Source organism: Nicotiana attenuata, chromosome 9, assembly GCF_001879085.1.
Source record: "Nicotiana attenuata strain UT chromosome 9, NIATTr2, whole genome shotgun sequence".
Classification (NCBI taxonomy): Eukaryota; Viridiplantae; Streptophyta; class Magnoliopsida; order Solanales; family Solanaceae; genus Nicotiana; species Nicotiana attenuata.
The window spans coordinates 20,487,178-20,505,099 of NC_031997.1; the positions used below are offsets into that span (position 1 = coordinate 20,487,178).

The window sequence follows — 17,922 nt, forward strand, 5'->3', positions numbered from 1 at the left end:
GGCGAACAAGTGGTATTAGTACAACAACAAAATATGGAACTTGTATTAGGCAAATCCCATATTATAACGGAGAAAAAGTCAAGAGCCGTGTAAGGCGAGATCAAATATCTAAGTGGCTAGGCACCTTTTGGGTCATATTCCTAGAGGACAAAATCGTGACACCCCAAAGGTTGAGTCAAAGCATCAATACCTTCACAGCTTAGCCTAAGTTATTAAAGTTAGTGCCTCTCCTAATATGGTTGTGCAGTAACCCTTAGCTAGAATTAGGAGTGGCAAACGAGGAATCGGGTCGGATATGGTCCGAATCGAAAACGGGTAATCAAAAACGGATAAATTATTCGACCCATCCCATATTTAATACGGATAAAAAAAACGGGTTAACCGGACCATATTATCCATGCAAGACGCATACGATCACTTTTGGGAGAATTCTTAGTCTCCCTAACTTAAGGAACCCCAACTTGAGGCTTTACAAATGTAAAAGTTAGACCCATTAGTTATCTACTGGTTACCCTTTGGTTATCTATTTTCTAAATGGATAACATGGTTCTTATCCATATTTGACCCGTTTTTAAAGAATTCACTATCCAACTCATTTTTTATTGGATAATATGGGTGATTAACTGTTTTCTTTTAACCATTTTGCCACCCCTAGCTAGAATGGTGAAACCCTAAGAGAGTGCATGTAAGCCCACAAACCGTTGCTTCTTAATCCCGCAAGGGAATTTCCTGTGAAACTTGCCTCAAGTTAGTGACCATAAGGGGTGAGTCAAAAAATTGAATGGATGAGGTTAAATGCCAAGAGGACAACTGTTAGAACCCAAAGGTTGGGTGATAGCGCTGCCCCTCTGCCAGCCAAAATTCTATGCATTCACATACTCCATCTTATACCATCTTCATGCAAGGGGAAGAAAGAAAATACAGCTCTTTAAGAAATTTAAAGTTAATTTGCAATAGCTTCATACTAGTACAACCATATTACCTAGCACCTACAACTGCCTTTTGTTTTCTTCCCCACTAAGGCAGATCTCATGATTTTACTTGAAAACAAACAACGTTGCCCCTCAAATCCTGGTCTTCCAAAAATAATTTACAATTAATGCAATGCGTGATATTCATATTCCTCAAGACATGATTCAAATAAAAATGAAAGAGTTAGTGTTTTCCTTTACAATGAATGAGGATAAAAAATACTTCATGCAGAACTAGTGCTATCCTTAACAGTTCCGTCAAAAATCGAATATCATTTGATATATTCAGTTATACCAAAATTGTCCATACAAACAAAGTAACAATCTCAAAAGCTTAAAGTTACTGTAGGCTCTTTCCCAGCCTGGTTGCCCCCACTGTGAACTGTAGGCTCGTTCAATAATGTTGATGAGAAGGAACATGAAACAAGTTGGAAGATGCTTTAAGTGGTTTAGCTGCAGCATAGCACACAAATTCTGACATGAATAGGGGGAACGAAGTCAACATGATTCCTCCTCAGGTACATTTCAAGCACTGAGCAGTTATTAGGTAGATGAACGCAGTTACTGGTGTTGATCTTTGTCATATAAAAAAGGTTACCCCAGGAATGAAGAGTTAGTTTTCAAGAATGTTGAAGCAATGAGTTGACATAAGGATGCCAAACATGACCTTAGACAACTCAATCAACAAAATTACACCTTCACTGAGCATCATCAGATCAAGTGCATGACAACAAAAATCTGATTTCCATATTCGAAAATATCTCAATCATAAATCTAAAGAAGAATTTTGCAGTAAGCACTCTCTACTTTATGCCACAGAAAATGAAAAGCTGATTTTTTTTAATGGCAAAAAAAATTGAGAAGAGATACTAGGGAACTACCAGCAACTTTTAGATTCCAAAAAGCCCTTGGTCAACTGGAACTTCTTGTGCATAATGAAACACCTTTTAAACGTAAGTTTGCCGTCCTAGCGCATGGGGCAGTGCAACTGCAAGACCAGTAGCTGGCCAACCAAGGTTCAAGTGCAACAGTTGCCCCATCTCTCAAGGATGCGGAGGATTCCGGAGAACAACAATCTCAAGTTCTACTGCCATTCAAGTGTGCAACGGCATTCACTTCATCCAGCAGGTATGACGACAAATGATATCGCCTTGCATTTAGTTCTTCCATCCCTGTTGCATTTATTACCGTACAAATCACTAATATCATTTCGCACCTACTTGTCATTTGGTTAAACTGACTTCATGTTCCAATGTGTCATTCAGTAATATCTACCATCTGAGTTGACACATTGGCAAGGATGCCCCAGCTCTCCCACAACAGTTCTGTTGATCTTAAAGTGTGGAAGACCATTAGGCAGATAGTTCCCTTTATCTCTTGCTAGGCCTGACAAGCCCATCAGTTACCTGGAAATGTGAGCTTGAACAGAGCCTGAGAACATGAAAAACTAATTAAGTGTAGCTTCTTGCATGTGGTCACTAACATGTAGGAGAAAACACAGGAAAAAGCTTAAATGACAGGAATAGTTGGTGCAAACACAGATTGGAAACATAGCCAACTATGAATCAGATTGTTCAAGGAATTGATATATCTATGACCAAATAGACTAGTACTATATGTCTTCCCTCAAATGATATATTTGGAAATGATATTACATAAAACTTTCCACGCTCATATCTGACCTCCTTTTGTCCGAAATATGTGAATGGGGATCTGAAGTTCAACAGATTAAAGATCATAGATTTACTTACAGTCTCTCTAAATCATTTCTCCATGTAAATAACATTACTACAATCTAATCAAAGTTGTATGTACCAGTTGCTTCAACAGATTTACTCATCACGAATAATGTCAGATGTACAGCAACAGAAGAGGCTAGCTTAGTGGCTTTAAGAGAAGACTAACAGATACAGAGGAATATGAGCAACAAAATTGAAAAATCAGCAAGTGAAAATGCAACTTGCAAGTGGCAGTAGATCAAAGGAATATGAACCAGAGTATAGCCATTAGTAGATTTAAAAAAAGTAAAACAACAAAAAAAACCTAGAGATACTTCAAACAAGTTACCTAGTTCCAGATGGATGGGTTTCTAAACTGAGATGACATTGCCTCTAGTAGAAACTTGACGAGGTTTCCTCTCTCCACTTCTTTTTCCTTCTTGAGCTCAAGATGTCGGACCTGGTCACATATCAGTAGGAAGAACAAATCATTTTGGAGGTGGAAACATAAGCTATAAAGGTTACCCAGAATAGAGTTTCTGAAAATTTATTTGCCTCCACAAGGCAAAGTAGTGCCTTCTCCAAATAGACAGTCAATTCCAACATGAAATGATTTTCAAAAACTTCATTATAGTGCTAAATCTTAAGCAACTAAGTAGAAGATAATAGGGAGTTCCACAATATTCCATTATTTAGAATGTCATTTCACAAGAAACATCCTTACATTCTGTAGCAATATCAGCAAATGGGTCAAAGATAATCAAATGACATGTGGAGAATATTTCATCTCATTAGACATGATGGCATCACAGAACAACTAATTCTCCTAAATGTGTAAAGATCATAAATTGCTGAGAGATCTTGAACAGTGATTTTCCGTCAAATAACAGTATGTGCCCTAGGATAAGTTCTATCTCCGATGCATCATTTTTTTCACAACAGCTCCATATCTGAATATCCTCAGTCATTGTGTGAGACAACCATAGAAGAGAGAAGTATAATCAATAATGGAATTGCATTGTATTGTTACAAGGAGGCATTCACCAAAAGATTGCATTTGGGTGTCTCAAAACTTAATAAAGAACATCAAATGAGAAAGTAGTGTGAACATGTAATAAATGTTGTCCTACCTTCACTGAGTCCTTTTGGGATACACCAGTGTCAGTGATGATGACAAGGCATTTAATGTCATGCTCATTAGCATATTCATACTGTTCCGTGAGGCTTGGATCGCATAGAGGAACAAATTCAGCCTGTGGAATGTTCAAAACTTAGTTCAGATACTAAACACATTCAAGCAGAAGAGTGTGGTAATTGAACAGCTAACCCTGATATTTTCCTCCCAAAGCTCTGCCAATAGTTCCATCCGCTCTATTAATAGACCACCCCCTCCTCTTGAACAAACAAGAACATTAGTGACAACATCATATCTGCATGTTTAGTACTTTAACTTTAGGTAAATGATTGGACGGTGAGCAAGTAGGAATCTATATATAATAAAAGGAGAAGCAAAGCCACCATATTAATCCAAGTGGCATAACCATAAGATAACAAATGTAAATTTTTAGGACAAAGCTCCAAAAAAGTTGGAGTTTTAAAATTATTTATAATAAAAAAAATAAAAAACTACCAATTCAAATCGGGAAGTAGTTTCAAGTTGGAGTTTTAAAATTATTTTACACTAAGAAAATGAAAATAAGAAAAAATAAAAAACGATCAATTTAAATTGGGGAATAGTTATAAGTAAAATAATTATATGATGCCAAGTTGCATAACTATAGGATGATAAATGTAGATTTTTAGGACAAAGCTCCAAAAAAGTTAGAGTTTTAATTTTTTATAATAAAAAAATAAAATGTATAAATAAATAAAATTACCAATCCAAATTAAGGAGTAGTTTCAAGTTGGAGTTTTAAAATTCGAAATTTAAAAAAATGCCAATTCAAAATTGGGGGGGGGGGGAGNTTTCATCAGTAATAAATTATATATCTTCTAAAATATTACAAAAAGAAAGCGAATACTAAACAATGGCTAATATAATAAAGAAAAATATAGAACAAAAGTTATTGGTTATTATTTTTTGATTTAAATATATATAAAAAATGAAAATAAAAAAATAAAAACATACATACATACATACATACATATATATATATATATATATATATATATATATAATAGCTATAAAAACGAAAGAAAGATAAAAAATAGTACCTATTCAAATCGGGATGTAGTTTCAAGTTGGAGTTTTAAAATAATTTTAAAATAAAAACGAAATTAAAAAATATAAAAATTGCCAATTCAAATTGGCGAGTAGTTTTAAGTTGGAGTAAAAATTATTTCAAAATAAAGAAACAAAAATACCTATTTATCTATATAGAATAAGAGACGCAAATCAATGTGATAATTCCAAGTGTAACAACAAAACTTTAACAAGTGTCAAATTTTAGGACAAAACTTCAACAAATTTGGAGATTCAAAAATTATTTTAAAAAAGAAAGATATACAAATATATAACTTCATGTAGAGATATATAAAATAATAAGACTAATTTATTTTTTTAGAAGACAACAGTTTTCAATAATAATAATAATAATGCATATGGTCATGCTATATGCTATATGGAAAAGATAAAACTAAAGACAAAACATAAACAACAATTTTAACAAATAAATAAAATATATAAAGATATAATTTAACTTCTTATATAGTAATCTTAATAAAAAAATTAAACTTTCATATTGAGTATAGACAACAACAACATACCCAATATATTAAGTACAAACAGGAAAAAAAATTTAATTTAATTTCTTATTGAAAATAATACAAAAATAATAATTATTACAATTATCAGTAGATTTATGACATATATTAAAAGAACTTCTCCAGTTAACCTTTGAACTAATTCAACACCATCCATTTAGAAAATTATAATAATCATATTCGTATTATAAATAAACACCAAATGAAAAAAAAAATTTAAAAATTGTAGAACAAAAACTAATAAATAACGAGGAGAATAGATATAATGTGATTCTATCCACATTTTAAATTTATTTGATAAAATTAAGTCAATAAATAATACTCAAAAATATTATTGATAAATTTACATATCAAAACTATTATGAGAAAGTCATACAGGATAAAGCCAAATAAATTTTAAGAGTAATACAAAATTATATTCATTATATTATATTAAACGGATACTTTATTAAAAATTCATATGACAATTTAGTAATATTATGTAATGGATAATACAATTAGATAAGCAAGAAACAAAAAAAGAAATAAAATACTATAAATTTGTGGGAAAATATAAAAATATAAGACTTATGATGAGAAAAAGCCGTACTTATACTCATAACTAAAATCATAATAAGAAAATAGTTATAAAGGAAGAATACTAAAAAAGAAAAAAAATCAAGCGATAGCGTAAAAATGTATATACTAATTAAATTTCTCATATAGGAAATTTTAGTTCATAAATAGAACTCATAAATTCATAATGAGAACAAAAATATGAAGATGCAATTAGGATATATTACATATATATATATATATATATATATAACACAAATTATTAATTATTAAAAATAATGGTAGGTTTTTTACAAAAATAATAAAATGCTTATCTCAGTAAACAAATGAGAAAACTAATATATTACCGAAGAAAAGAATGTACGAAAAGAGGGGGATAAAGATAATTTTATAATATTTATGTTGAATTAATTAAAAAATAAAAGACTATTAAAAAACGCTCAAAAAAATTATTCATAAATTTAGACCATTGAAGAATTTCTAACGGTATAACAAAAGTTTTAAAAAAATACAAATATTTTTAGAGTAAGAAAATACATATCTATGTCATATTAAAAGAGAAATGGTATCAAAATATTAAGCCAATTGACAAGTTAATAAAAAGTCACGTTAGTAAATGTATAGTACTAAGTACTTGCTAATTTAATAAAGGATAAATAAAGAACAAATAATTTATTTGATTACTATATGTTATTTATTCTTTGACTTTGTATAGATTTTGTTATATTTCTGCACATTATATTAAATAATAAAATAACAAATAAGATTTACTAAAATAATATGATATATTAGATCATAATTTTATAAGATTAATATTCTATCAAATTATCCGCGCATCGCGCGCACTCTAACACTAGTTATGTTAAAGACAAAATAGTATCAGTGTCATATCTCTAGGGGGCAGCCTCGTGCACGAAGCATACTGCATTCACGCAGGGTCCGGGGAAGGGCCGCACCCAAAGAGTGTGATGTAGGCAGCCCACCTAATGAGCAATTAGTGGGCATTCCACGGCTCGAAACCGTGACCTATAGGTCACAGGGAAAAAACTTTACCGTGCTCCAAGTCTCCCCTTCTATCAATGTCATATCTCTAATTAATGAAAAGATAGAGAAAACAGCACCTGTAAGGTCTGACCTCTAGAGAAGAAGCATGTTGCAAAATCGTCTCTAAGGCAAGACTGCTCCCTGCAGCTCCAGGAGGATTTGATTTCTGGAACATTTCATGCAGGACAGTACAAAATGAGACAGACAAAAAGAATGACTCAGAAATAAATAAGCAATAAAATCTTAGGGTTTGGAAAATTACGATGACACCACTTCCTCCAGCTTATTCTGTTTAACATAATTTGGCTGCAGAATATGTTAATCAACTTACCTTTCACAAGAAAATAACACACTCAGCTTTCAATGTTTGGCAAAGTAAACTCATTCGATTTAGTGGAATAGTATTGGAGCAAAGGTTCACAAAACAGGAGACACAACATTCTTCATTACATGGTCGGTCATCCGTAACCGATGAAATTGGAATAAGACGCTGAAGAATGAAGAAAGCATCAACGCCTGGATCAACCGATGAAATTGGAATAAGACGCTGAAGAATGAAGAAAGTATCAACGCCTGGATCTAATAAAGTCACATGAGCCCTAATAAAATATCAGTGGCACCAACACAATTATTCAGAAGGCCAGAGCATTACAAAAAGCATCTGAATAAAGAGTATATACAACTCAGAGCCAACTTAATGCCTTTACTTAAACTGTTAATGTATTTGCTAATGTTGAACAATTAATGAATTGCTTTTGAGAAACAATCAAAACCAGTCTAGGCCGTTTATGCTGAAGGGTGAAAAAAAGGCAGACTATATAGAAAGAAAGAGAAAGAATGATGAATTCCCTCAGTTCCAAATATCAAAACAGCCTTAAGAAACCTTGGAGGCTGTTAAGAATTTTGAATATAGTATTGTGTATCAATTAGGATCAATCAGTTAGATAGATTCCTTTCTTATAATTAGGAAGTCCGAATATTTTATTTCCTATTTTTGAACCTTTACATTCACTAATTAAACCCAAAAGATTGAGGGAATAATCAAGTAAAATCATTCTCTCAATATTCTCTCCTTTGTTCTTTATTCTTTCGCATGGTATCAGAGCACGCATGAGGATTTAATCGCTGCGCATATATCAGCTATGTCTGGGAAGCAAATTTCATCACCGCGCATTTTTTCGGCGACTGTACTGCTGATCGTCTGGTTCTGCAAGTGTCGCACATTAACCAACACTACCACTAGGTTCGGATGTCTCTGGTGATCAAACCACAAAATGCCCATTTTTAAAGGACCACCCCCCCCCCCCAAAACACACACACGCACGCACCAACTAAAGCTTAGAAAATTCCTTTGAGATCTTCACCATGCGCTGGCACATGAGAGCCGTCCCAGCTTGCTCCAGGCGACAACTTTAAGTCTACCTAGTGCAACTGACGGTTTTGAATGAACCACTTATATAGGTTTTAAGATTTTCTGGTGAACCGAGCTTTAGATTCCAGAGAAGCAACAACTTCCGAGAGTTCTCTTCCCTTTCCTCATACAATAGGGGTCGACTAATGGCCACAAGTCTGCCTGTCAATTATTTGGAATTTTCAGACCAGATTTCAGCATTTTCCGACAAGTCAAAACTTTCCAACGACATTTTCCGGCAAGTTCGGTCATTTTCAAGTCCTTCCAGGTGATTTCTGGTCATATCTAAGGTACGATACTGTTCAGTCCTTTTCCTGCCAAGTTTTCTGGCTAATTTGGTGTAGTTTCATGAGGTACTCTCTTGGGACAGCAGCTTGTCTATTTCTGGAGATTATTTGTGAAAACTTTTGGTGATCCAACAATATGTCACAAGGATTTCAGATACTCGATTGAAACAAAATAGGATCCAATACTTTGAACGAGCAAATGGTTTCTTCACCTGTTTATATTGAGTTCCTTCGTCACAAAAAGCTTAACACACATCTTCTGAGATAGCTTTTCTTACTCAGATAGGTAATCAGATGGCTTGTCTCTCCGTCTTTGGTGCATATGATCATATTTCTATTAATGAATATCTTTATTCTACTATTTCTTATTCTCAATCTCTTCCAACAATCTCATTGGTCAATGGATCTTAAACCATCCCGGAATAAATCAAGCTAGCCTACATTCTTCTTAACGTTGAATTCAGTTTTTTATGTTCCTGATTGTCCTTTTAATATCATGGACATAAATTGTTTATCCCAAACACTTAACTGCTTAGTGACCTTCAATAACTCTTGTCATATAGAAATGTAGCACAGGCGAATACTTGGCAATTTGCTTTGAATCATATGGACTTTATTACCTTAGCCTTCCTAAGTCGTCCATAACCTGTTCTTCGTCCATAGCTTGTCCTATTATTGATTTACCCGATCCATTACATAGATGATTGGGACATCCTAGATAATCAAATCTTCAAAAAGTCATATCTGCTTTGTCTCACTTGTCTAGTTTAGAATGTAAACCGTGTTAGCTCGGTAAGTATAATCGCTCCCCCATCTACTGATGTCATGATAATCGGGCAATATCTCATTTCTCCTTTGTTCATTCAGACATTTGGATCCCAGTCAAAGTCAGATCTATTTTGGACTTCTGCTGCTTTGTTAATTTTCATTGGTCGTTCGAGGTGCACTTGGATATCTTTGATGAAAATCGACCGGAGCTGTTTTCCAATTTTCTTACCTTCCGTGTTGAAAGAATCAATTTGGGGTTTCTATCTACACTTTTTGTAGTGCGATAATACACCAAAATATTTATCTTCTCTATTTTAACTGTTCAAACTCTGATGAGATTGTTCATTGGAAATTATATCCTTACCCCTCTCAACACAATAGCCATAACTAAGAGAAAAAATAGTGTTAATGCAAAATTAAGTAAATAAAACTGTGCTCTCTAATAGCTCAAGCTTTTAGATGATATGGTCACACACTTCAACATGGTATCACAATATCAGAATCATTGCTACCCTTTGAAGAAAGGTTTCTCTCGCTATAACACTAGGGATCCTTTTTGTCTTAAAAGACCGAGTTTTTTCTCCTACACGGTAGTTGTACGCATTAAAACACGATTTCCTTGGTGGTGTGAAAAAACTAACACTAGCAGAGGCTTCCTCTGGCAACAACAACCAAACCCAAATAAGTAGCTTCGTCAAAGGACGTCTCACGCACCGTCACGCGCCGCTGATAGCCCCAACTCGGGCGAGGGGTAAGTCTCACGTGTCAGCGAGTAGACCACTTTCCGGCGACCTTTTAAGTGAGATTTTCACTCTGTGGTTTTGCTGGCCTATTCCGAGCCTACCCATTTATATTCGAACAATTTCCGAGCACCAGAAGTAGGATTCCAGCATGTCAAATTCCTTTTCAGCGAGAGATTTGTTGTTTCTTTTACTTCTATGAAATTCGGGTGTGAAAGGTGTTTCTTCAGATTCTTGAAAAAAAATAGACTATTATTTGTTCAAACTATGGGGACACAAAGGCACTAGATGATACTTCTCTTTCACACATCAGTTTTGTAAAACTAGATGGGCCGGTACGTATTTTGCTTGATCAATATCTTGTTTGTTTTTTATTAAAATGAGAAGTTGTTTGGTTATATTACTGGAGCACTTGTTATGAAATGACTTTTAAATACAATGCACCCTCTAATTTCTAAACAGTATTTATTGCTTGTCACTGATAAAAAGATTTGAAATTCAACTAAGTGCAAGTAATCTCGTAAAGCAAATGATGCCCAAGCAAAATGTACTAATAATGCAGTTCTCTAGATTCAAAGTGAGTTGACTATCACATATTCCAGCAGATTAATATCTAGAATTCAAGGTCAGTTGACTACCATTGATTATTAGTGCGAATTAAGTGGGTTATGGTAGGAGATAGACTACTATCAAGACCTCCAAGTGTACTAATGATGCAGTTCTTTTTTTAAAAAATTATTGGAAAGGAAAGGGTCTATAATTTTCTAGCTAGTTTGAACCAAGAGTATGATCAGATTAGGGTTGATGTTCTTGGTAAATTCTACCTTCTCTTGAGAATACATGCTCCTATATTCAACAGAAAGAGAGCCGACCTGATGTCATGGTTTATTCGACACTAATCGAGAAATCCAGGTTAATTGTATCTCATGAACAAGTAAGGGCAATCACTTCTAATAAAGATCACTTGCAATGCGATTGTTGTGGAAAGCCAAAGTATACAAAGGAGACATGTTGGGAGCTACACGGTAGGCCAACAGAGATTTTGGGGGGGGGGGGGGGGGGGGGGGTGGAATAAGTAGCTTCATCAAGAGGTCTGCCTAATACTGCAGATTTGTGGAGACATCCAGGGAATCTACTTATGGAGAAACTGTCTTCAGATAAAATTTAGCATCTTCACCAACTCCTGACTAAACTCGACTATCCTTCTATGCAACATCCAATTATGTGCAATAAGGTATTCCCTTTAATGTTCAACTAATTCTTGGATTATTGATTATGGCACGAATAGATACATGACAGGCTCTTTTAAGGGCTTTCAAAACTGTTAGAATAGTTATGTGATGAATATATGCAATTAGTCCTACTCCCTTATATAATAGGAGTAGGTTATGTGTTATGTATACATATAAATGGGGCTCATTGTAACATAGAATATGAATAATAGATTTTTCTCTCGTGAATTCTCACAAAAACAACTCCCAATGTCTCAAAAAGAAATTATGCCAGAATAACCAATGGCTCTCTAACTCCGGTCTCTAGAATAACTACTTAGGTGCATCCGACACATGCATTGGACTTGATTAGATAAGATAGCATGTACTCTGTTACATGTTAAATTGTGCATACTATGTATGCTTTATCTGTGCATTGATTATATGTGGTACATGTAAGACCGGTAGTTAGGTGCAAATTATTATTATTATTATTATTATTATTATTATTATTATTATTATTATTATTATTATTATTATTATTATTATTATTATTATTATTATTATCGTGGTTGTTGTTGTTGTTGTGCTTTATCTGTGCATTGATTATCCTTATTATTATTATTATTATTATTTATTGCACAAGTTTTGAGTATCTTCTATATTGACTCTCGCCACTACCTTCATTACTCCCAATACTCACCCTACACATCTGCAACGTGTGTTCAGATATGGATTCGAGCTTCAGCCGTGTTCATGAGTGAGCATTGGATCGCAATTCCTGTTCCAACAGTGAGTCAGCTATTTAGTTCAATGGTGACTTGGAGTGTCTTTCTTTATCTCTAGTTATATCTGATATTCAGACTGCGTTTGTATAAGGTAATTTTAAAAGCTCACAACTTGTACTACCTAGTCTTGGTTTGTAAAGTTTGCTTTCACGTTGTAATCAATATTTAGAGATTGTTATTCTATTCATGTCTTATATTTAGCAATAAATCCACCAACAAGAAAACCAAGTACCAGTTCGTGATTACAAAAGTACTAGGGAAAAGAGCAAAATCCAATTACGTTGTTATGCCAAAACTACATGATGTGCCTAACTTTTTTGAGATTGTCTACCAACCTTGAACCCTTGATCTAGTAGTTTGGAGAGAACTCCCAACCACTATGAACAAGGATGGCCGGTTACAGGATGTACCTAATATATGCAGACATGCAGCATTTGTCCAATAGAAAAGGAAAAAAATTTCTCTGCGCCCAATTATGACAGAACACAAGTCCAGCCCAGAGATATAAACAAATGAGTTCACCATTATCCAAAAAAAAGAATACACATATTAGTTAATGTGTTGTATAAGAGCAAGGAAAATGTAGAGAGAAAAAATGATGAGATAAAACTTTCCAAAAGCGTACTTACACATTCCGAATCCCCACTTTGGTGGAGCAGGTAGTCGTATCGACCACCTACCGCAAGCAATGTTCCTTCCATTAGTGATCCAAGATGGTCATCCTTTCTTAAATATATCTACACAGATAAAACATTGAAATGAGTAAATGAAATTGTGAGAAACCACGGGAAATATTATTAATATATTAACAATGATACAATGAGTGCTATATATAATACATCTATTCCTACTACATATGGATTAGGACTAATTACACATATACATATACTAACACTCCCCCTCAAGCTGGTGCATACAAATCATATGTACCGAGCTTGTTACATATGTAACTAATACGACAATCAGTGACGGACTTGGCAAAAATATCTGCAATTTGATCATTCAACTTCACAAACTTTGTAGCAATATCTCGTGAGAGTATCTTTTCACTGACGAAGTGACAGTCAATCTCAATGTGTTTGGTTCTTTCATGGAATACCGAATTTAATGCAATATGAAGGGCAGCTTGATTATCACGCACAAGTTCCATCTAGCTGATTTCATTAAATTTCAACACCTTGAGCAGCCGTTTGATCCAAACTAACTCACATGTTGCCATAGTCAATGCTCGATATTTTGCTTTTGCACTAGACCGAGCAATCACATTCTGTTTCTTGTTCTTCCAGGATACCAAATTACCTCCTATAAAAACACAATATCCTATCAGAAGGCGATCCTGCCCAATCAGCATCAGAGTATCCAATGATCTGCTCAAGGCCTCGATCCTCAACCAAGAGCTAACTTTACATACTCAAGAATGCTGACAATTGCATCCCAATGACTATCACCGGAGAATCAATAAACTAACTTACAACACTCACAGATGTCAGGTCTAGTCATTGTGAGGTAATTTAATTTACCAATGAGTTGTCTATATCTTACAGGATCGCTAAGCAGCTCTCCCTGTCCTGGCAGAACTTCAGAATTCGAATCCATTGGAGCGTCAACAGGTCTACAGTCTATCATTCCTGTCTCCTTGAGAATGTCTAAGGCATGCTTCCGCTGTGAGATCACAATACCTGGGCACGACTGAGCGACCTCAATACCCAGAAATTATTTTAATCTGCCCATATCCTTAGTCTGAAAGCATGGAAAAAAATGTTGCTTCAACTTAGTAGTATCATTCTGATAATTATCGATAATAACATTATCGTCAACATAAACCACCAGATAAATACAAAGATTTGAAGCAGAATACCGATAAAACACAAAGTGATCAGCTTCACTGCGAGTCCTGCCAAAACCCTGGATAACATTACTGAACTTAGCAAACTAGACTCGAGGAGACTGCTTTAGACCATAAAGTGACTGTCGCAAGCGACATACAAGGTCACTAGACTCCCCTTAAGCAACAAAACCGGGTAGTTGCTCCACATAAACTTCATCCTCAAGATCACCATGAAGAAAGCATTCTTAATGTCCAAGAGATAGAGAGAGGTCAATAGCGAACATCAGCCATGGATAGAAAGAGACGGACTGGTGCAATTTTATCCACGGGAGAGAAAGTATCGCTATAATCGAACCTAAATATCTGAGTATATCTTTTGGCAACAAGACAGGACTTAAGTCGATCAACCTGGCCATCCGAACCAACTTTGACTGCATAAATCCAACGACAGCTAATAGTAGATTTGCCTGAAGGAAGAGGAACAAGTTCTCAAGTACCACTCGCATGTAAAGCAGACTTCTCGTCAATCATAGCTTGTCACCATCACCTATAGACTTAAGGATGAAAACAGAGGACAAAGAAGATACAAAAGCATAATGCGGTAATGACAGACGATGATAACTTAAACCAACATAATGTGGATTAGGATTAAGTGTGGACCGTATACATTTTCGAACAATCGATGGACGAAGAAGTGACAAGTCTGTAGTAGGAGCAAGTGCAGGGCGTGAATCAGTTGGGCTTGATGTTGGGCGCGGACGACGATGATAAGTCAAGAGTAGTGTTCCTGTGGCTGGGCATTTAGGAAGAGCAACAGTAGATTCCTCAATGGTCGTATGGGTAAGGCTTTTGTGACTGAGGATGTAGGATGAGCCTAATAAACCCCTCAAGAGTCGGTATAGGTAAGACCTCAAATATATCAAGGTGGTCGGAAGAGGTAAAGTAAGGTTTAGACTCAAAAAATGTGATGTCAGCTATCTTTCCCGGGGCTGAGTAACAGGTACCTATAGAGATCTGGTGAGTAACAACGATATCCCTTCTGAACACGAGAATAACCAAGGAAGACACACTTGAGAGCACGAGGAGCTAACTTATCTTTCCCAAGGGCTAAGTAATGAACGAAACATGTGCTCCCAAAAACACGAGGGGAAGAGAGTATAAGAGTCACTGGGGAAACAATACTGAATGTGGAATCTGATTCTAGATGGGAGTTGAAGGCATCCGATTAATCAAATAACAAGTTGTGAGAACTACCTTGCCCCCAAAAACGCAACAGAACATGAGACTCAATGAGAAGTGTGCGAGTAGTCTCAATGAGATGTCTATTCTTTCTCTCGGCAACCCCATTCTGCTGACGAGTATAAGGACAAGATATCTGATGAGTAATTCTTTGAGAAGTCAAAAACTGCTGAAACTGATAGGACAAATATTCTAAGGCATTATCACTGCGAAATAGTGAATAGAAACACCAAATTGATTTTTAATTTCAACACAAAAACTCTGGAATATAGAAAACAACGCAGAACGATCTTTCATTAAGAAAAGCCAAGTACATCTAGAATAATCATTAATGAAACTAATAAAATAACAAAATATCAAGGTTGAACAGACTCTACTAGGACCTCATATATCAGAATGAACTAAAGAATAAATAGACTCTGCATGACTTTCAACACTACGCGGAAAGGTGGCTCGAGTATGTTTCCCAAACTGACACGACTCACAATCTAATGTAGACAAACTAGACACCATCTCCTGAAGCTTAGATAAATTAGGATGTCCTAAACGTCTGTGAATTAGGTCGGGAGGATCTATAACTAGACATGTTGTGGATAGATAGAGTGAGTCAAGGTAGTAAAGGCTTTGTGATTCACGCTCTGTGTCAATTGTTAGTCCCGTACTGCGGTCCTGCATAATAAAAGAATCATCATAAAATATATACCACAATGGAGGGCACGAGTCAAACGACTACCAAATGCAAGATTAGAAGGTCAGCCATGGACATAAAGAATGGAATCTAGAGTGACAGAAGATAGGGGATTAGCTTGTCCAACTCCTATTGCTATAGTTTGGAACCCATTGTCTAAAGTAACATTGGGAAAAGACTATGAATACACAATATTTGACAAGAGTGATTTATTACCAGAGATATGATCAGAAGCGCTTGAGTCCATGACCTACGGTCCAAGACTATTAGACTGGGAAACACAAGCAAAAGCATTACCAGATCGGAGTATCAGTCCGAATAGCCGAAGGCTACTTGTGTAGATGTGTGCTTACTTGCTCGATACTGAAGAAACTCATTATATTCCCCTTCAGATAAAGAAAATCTCTGGTTACCAGTAGTCTCGGTCTGAGCAACATAAGCATTTTTGGGTGGTCGACCATGTAAAGAATAACACACTTCACGAGTGTGTCCAAGTTTATTACAATAAGAACACTGGGTCGAGATCTTCCAAAACGACTTCCTCGTCAATTCTCCACAGCATCAGATGTCTGATTTACCATTGTCTAAGATGCAAGAACAAAGGAGTCAATTGTCTGCGATGAGATCATAATGTGACTGGGTGCTGCAGCAAGGCGAAGTAATCAAGAGAATAATTCATCAACTGTAGGGACAGTCGGACTAGCCAAAATCTGGTCGTGTAGTGAATCAAGGCAATAGTAAGTCCAATGAGTGTGAGAACTAGAAACATCTTCTGTCGCCGCTCTTGTTGCTTTTCAACACTAGCAGTAACTGGCATGAACTTCTCAAATTCCTCCATGACTGCCTATACTTGTCCCAAGAAAGTAGACATATTTAATTGCTATTATTTTAAATTTGTCATTCGCGATATCACATCATAGAAACGAGATGTACCATTAGTGTATAAAGTCCGAGCTTTTTCCAAAATGAATAACATGTTCAGGACGGACAAAATGAAGGCATTAACTTGGAATCAATAGATCACCACAAGAGACTACAAAACAAAGGATCAATCTTCTCCTACTTTTTGGTTTTAACATCTCCATCGCTAGTCGTTTTGGTTAAACGATCTTGAACACCTTAACCCTTGCACCACAACTGAACTAATAAAGCCCAAACTAAGTATATTAAACTTCCTATTAAGGGTTCTGAAGTAATTATAAGACTCAAATTTCCAACTCCTATATTTTTGGAACAAAAAGCAACAAGTCCGAAAGACATGGTTGGATTGAAGAGAGGGCTAGCAAAATATCAGCAAATAACAGAAAAGCAACACTGCCGGAAAAAGTCACCGGAATCTGGAAATATTTGCCGGAAATTGGGAATAATTGCCGAAAAATAAAAAAGTCATCGGACTTTGGTGTAACCTGGATGGGTAGGCTCGGAAACACCTCGCGACCAAATTGTCCTCAAGAAATTTTGCCGGAAAGTGGTAGGAAACAACCGCAAGCACCAGTGTGTGGGACAGATGCACCGGTGGAACTTTAGTCGGCGCGTGTGAGTCTGTTGTCGGATATTCTGGTTGTGCCTTGCTCGCCAGAGGATGTTTAACCTTGTGGTGGTGTTGGTTTTTACATAGCACCAACAAAAAAGGGACGGACACCGAACAACCACCCGAATTCCCGCAATGACTATTTTTTCCGGGGTCGCCGGTATTTTTGCACAGCGATGAATCTATCACGTTAGCTCTGATACCATGTAAGAAACCACGGGAAAATATTTCTGATGCATTAACGATGATACAATGAGTCCTATATATAATGCATCTACTCCTACTACATATGGGATTAGAACTAATTACACATATACATATTCCAACAGAAACATAAAGAATTTCGAGATTCTTTTTTTTTGGGGGGGGGGGTGGGGGGG

The 17,922-nt window shown here is 35.7% G+C and overlaps 1 protein-coding gene across 6 annotated transcripts in view; it reads right to left on the reverse strand.

The window, feature by feature from the left end:
- The window catches only part of LOC109232139 (eIF-2-alpha kinase GCN2), a 68,001-nt gene continuing 51,175 nt past the window's right edge, over positions 1,097 to 17,922 (reverse strand). Inside the window, exons 25-31 of one of the 6 annotated variants that reach the window (XR_002068890.1) lie at positions 12,886 to 12,993; positions 7,314 to 7,377; positions 7,143 to 7,217; positions 4,017 to 4,119; positions 3,820 to 3,942; positions 3,039 to 3,149; positions 1,097 to 2,402 (exon numbers count right to left, since the gene is read on the reverse strand). Coding sequence is in view for 4 of the 6 variants with exons in the window: in XM_019397808.1 (XP_019253353.1) it covers positions 3,039 to 3,149; positions 3,820 to 3,942; positions 4,017 to 4,119; positions 7,129 to 7,217; positions 12,886 to 12,993 (534 nt within the window). In the remaining 2 variants the exon portion in view is untranslated. Of the gene's footprint in view, positions 2,403 to 3,038; positions 3,150 to 3,819; positions 3,943 to 4,016; positions 4,120 to 7,128; positions 7,218 to 7,313; positions 7,383 to 12,885; positions 12,994 to 17,922 lie in introns of those variants that run through there. The other 5 variants (XR_002068889.1, XM_019397808.1, XM_019397809.1 and 2 more) reach the window with 5 other exon arrangements.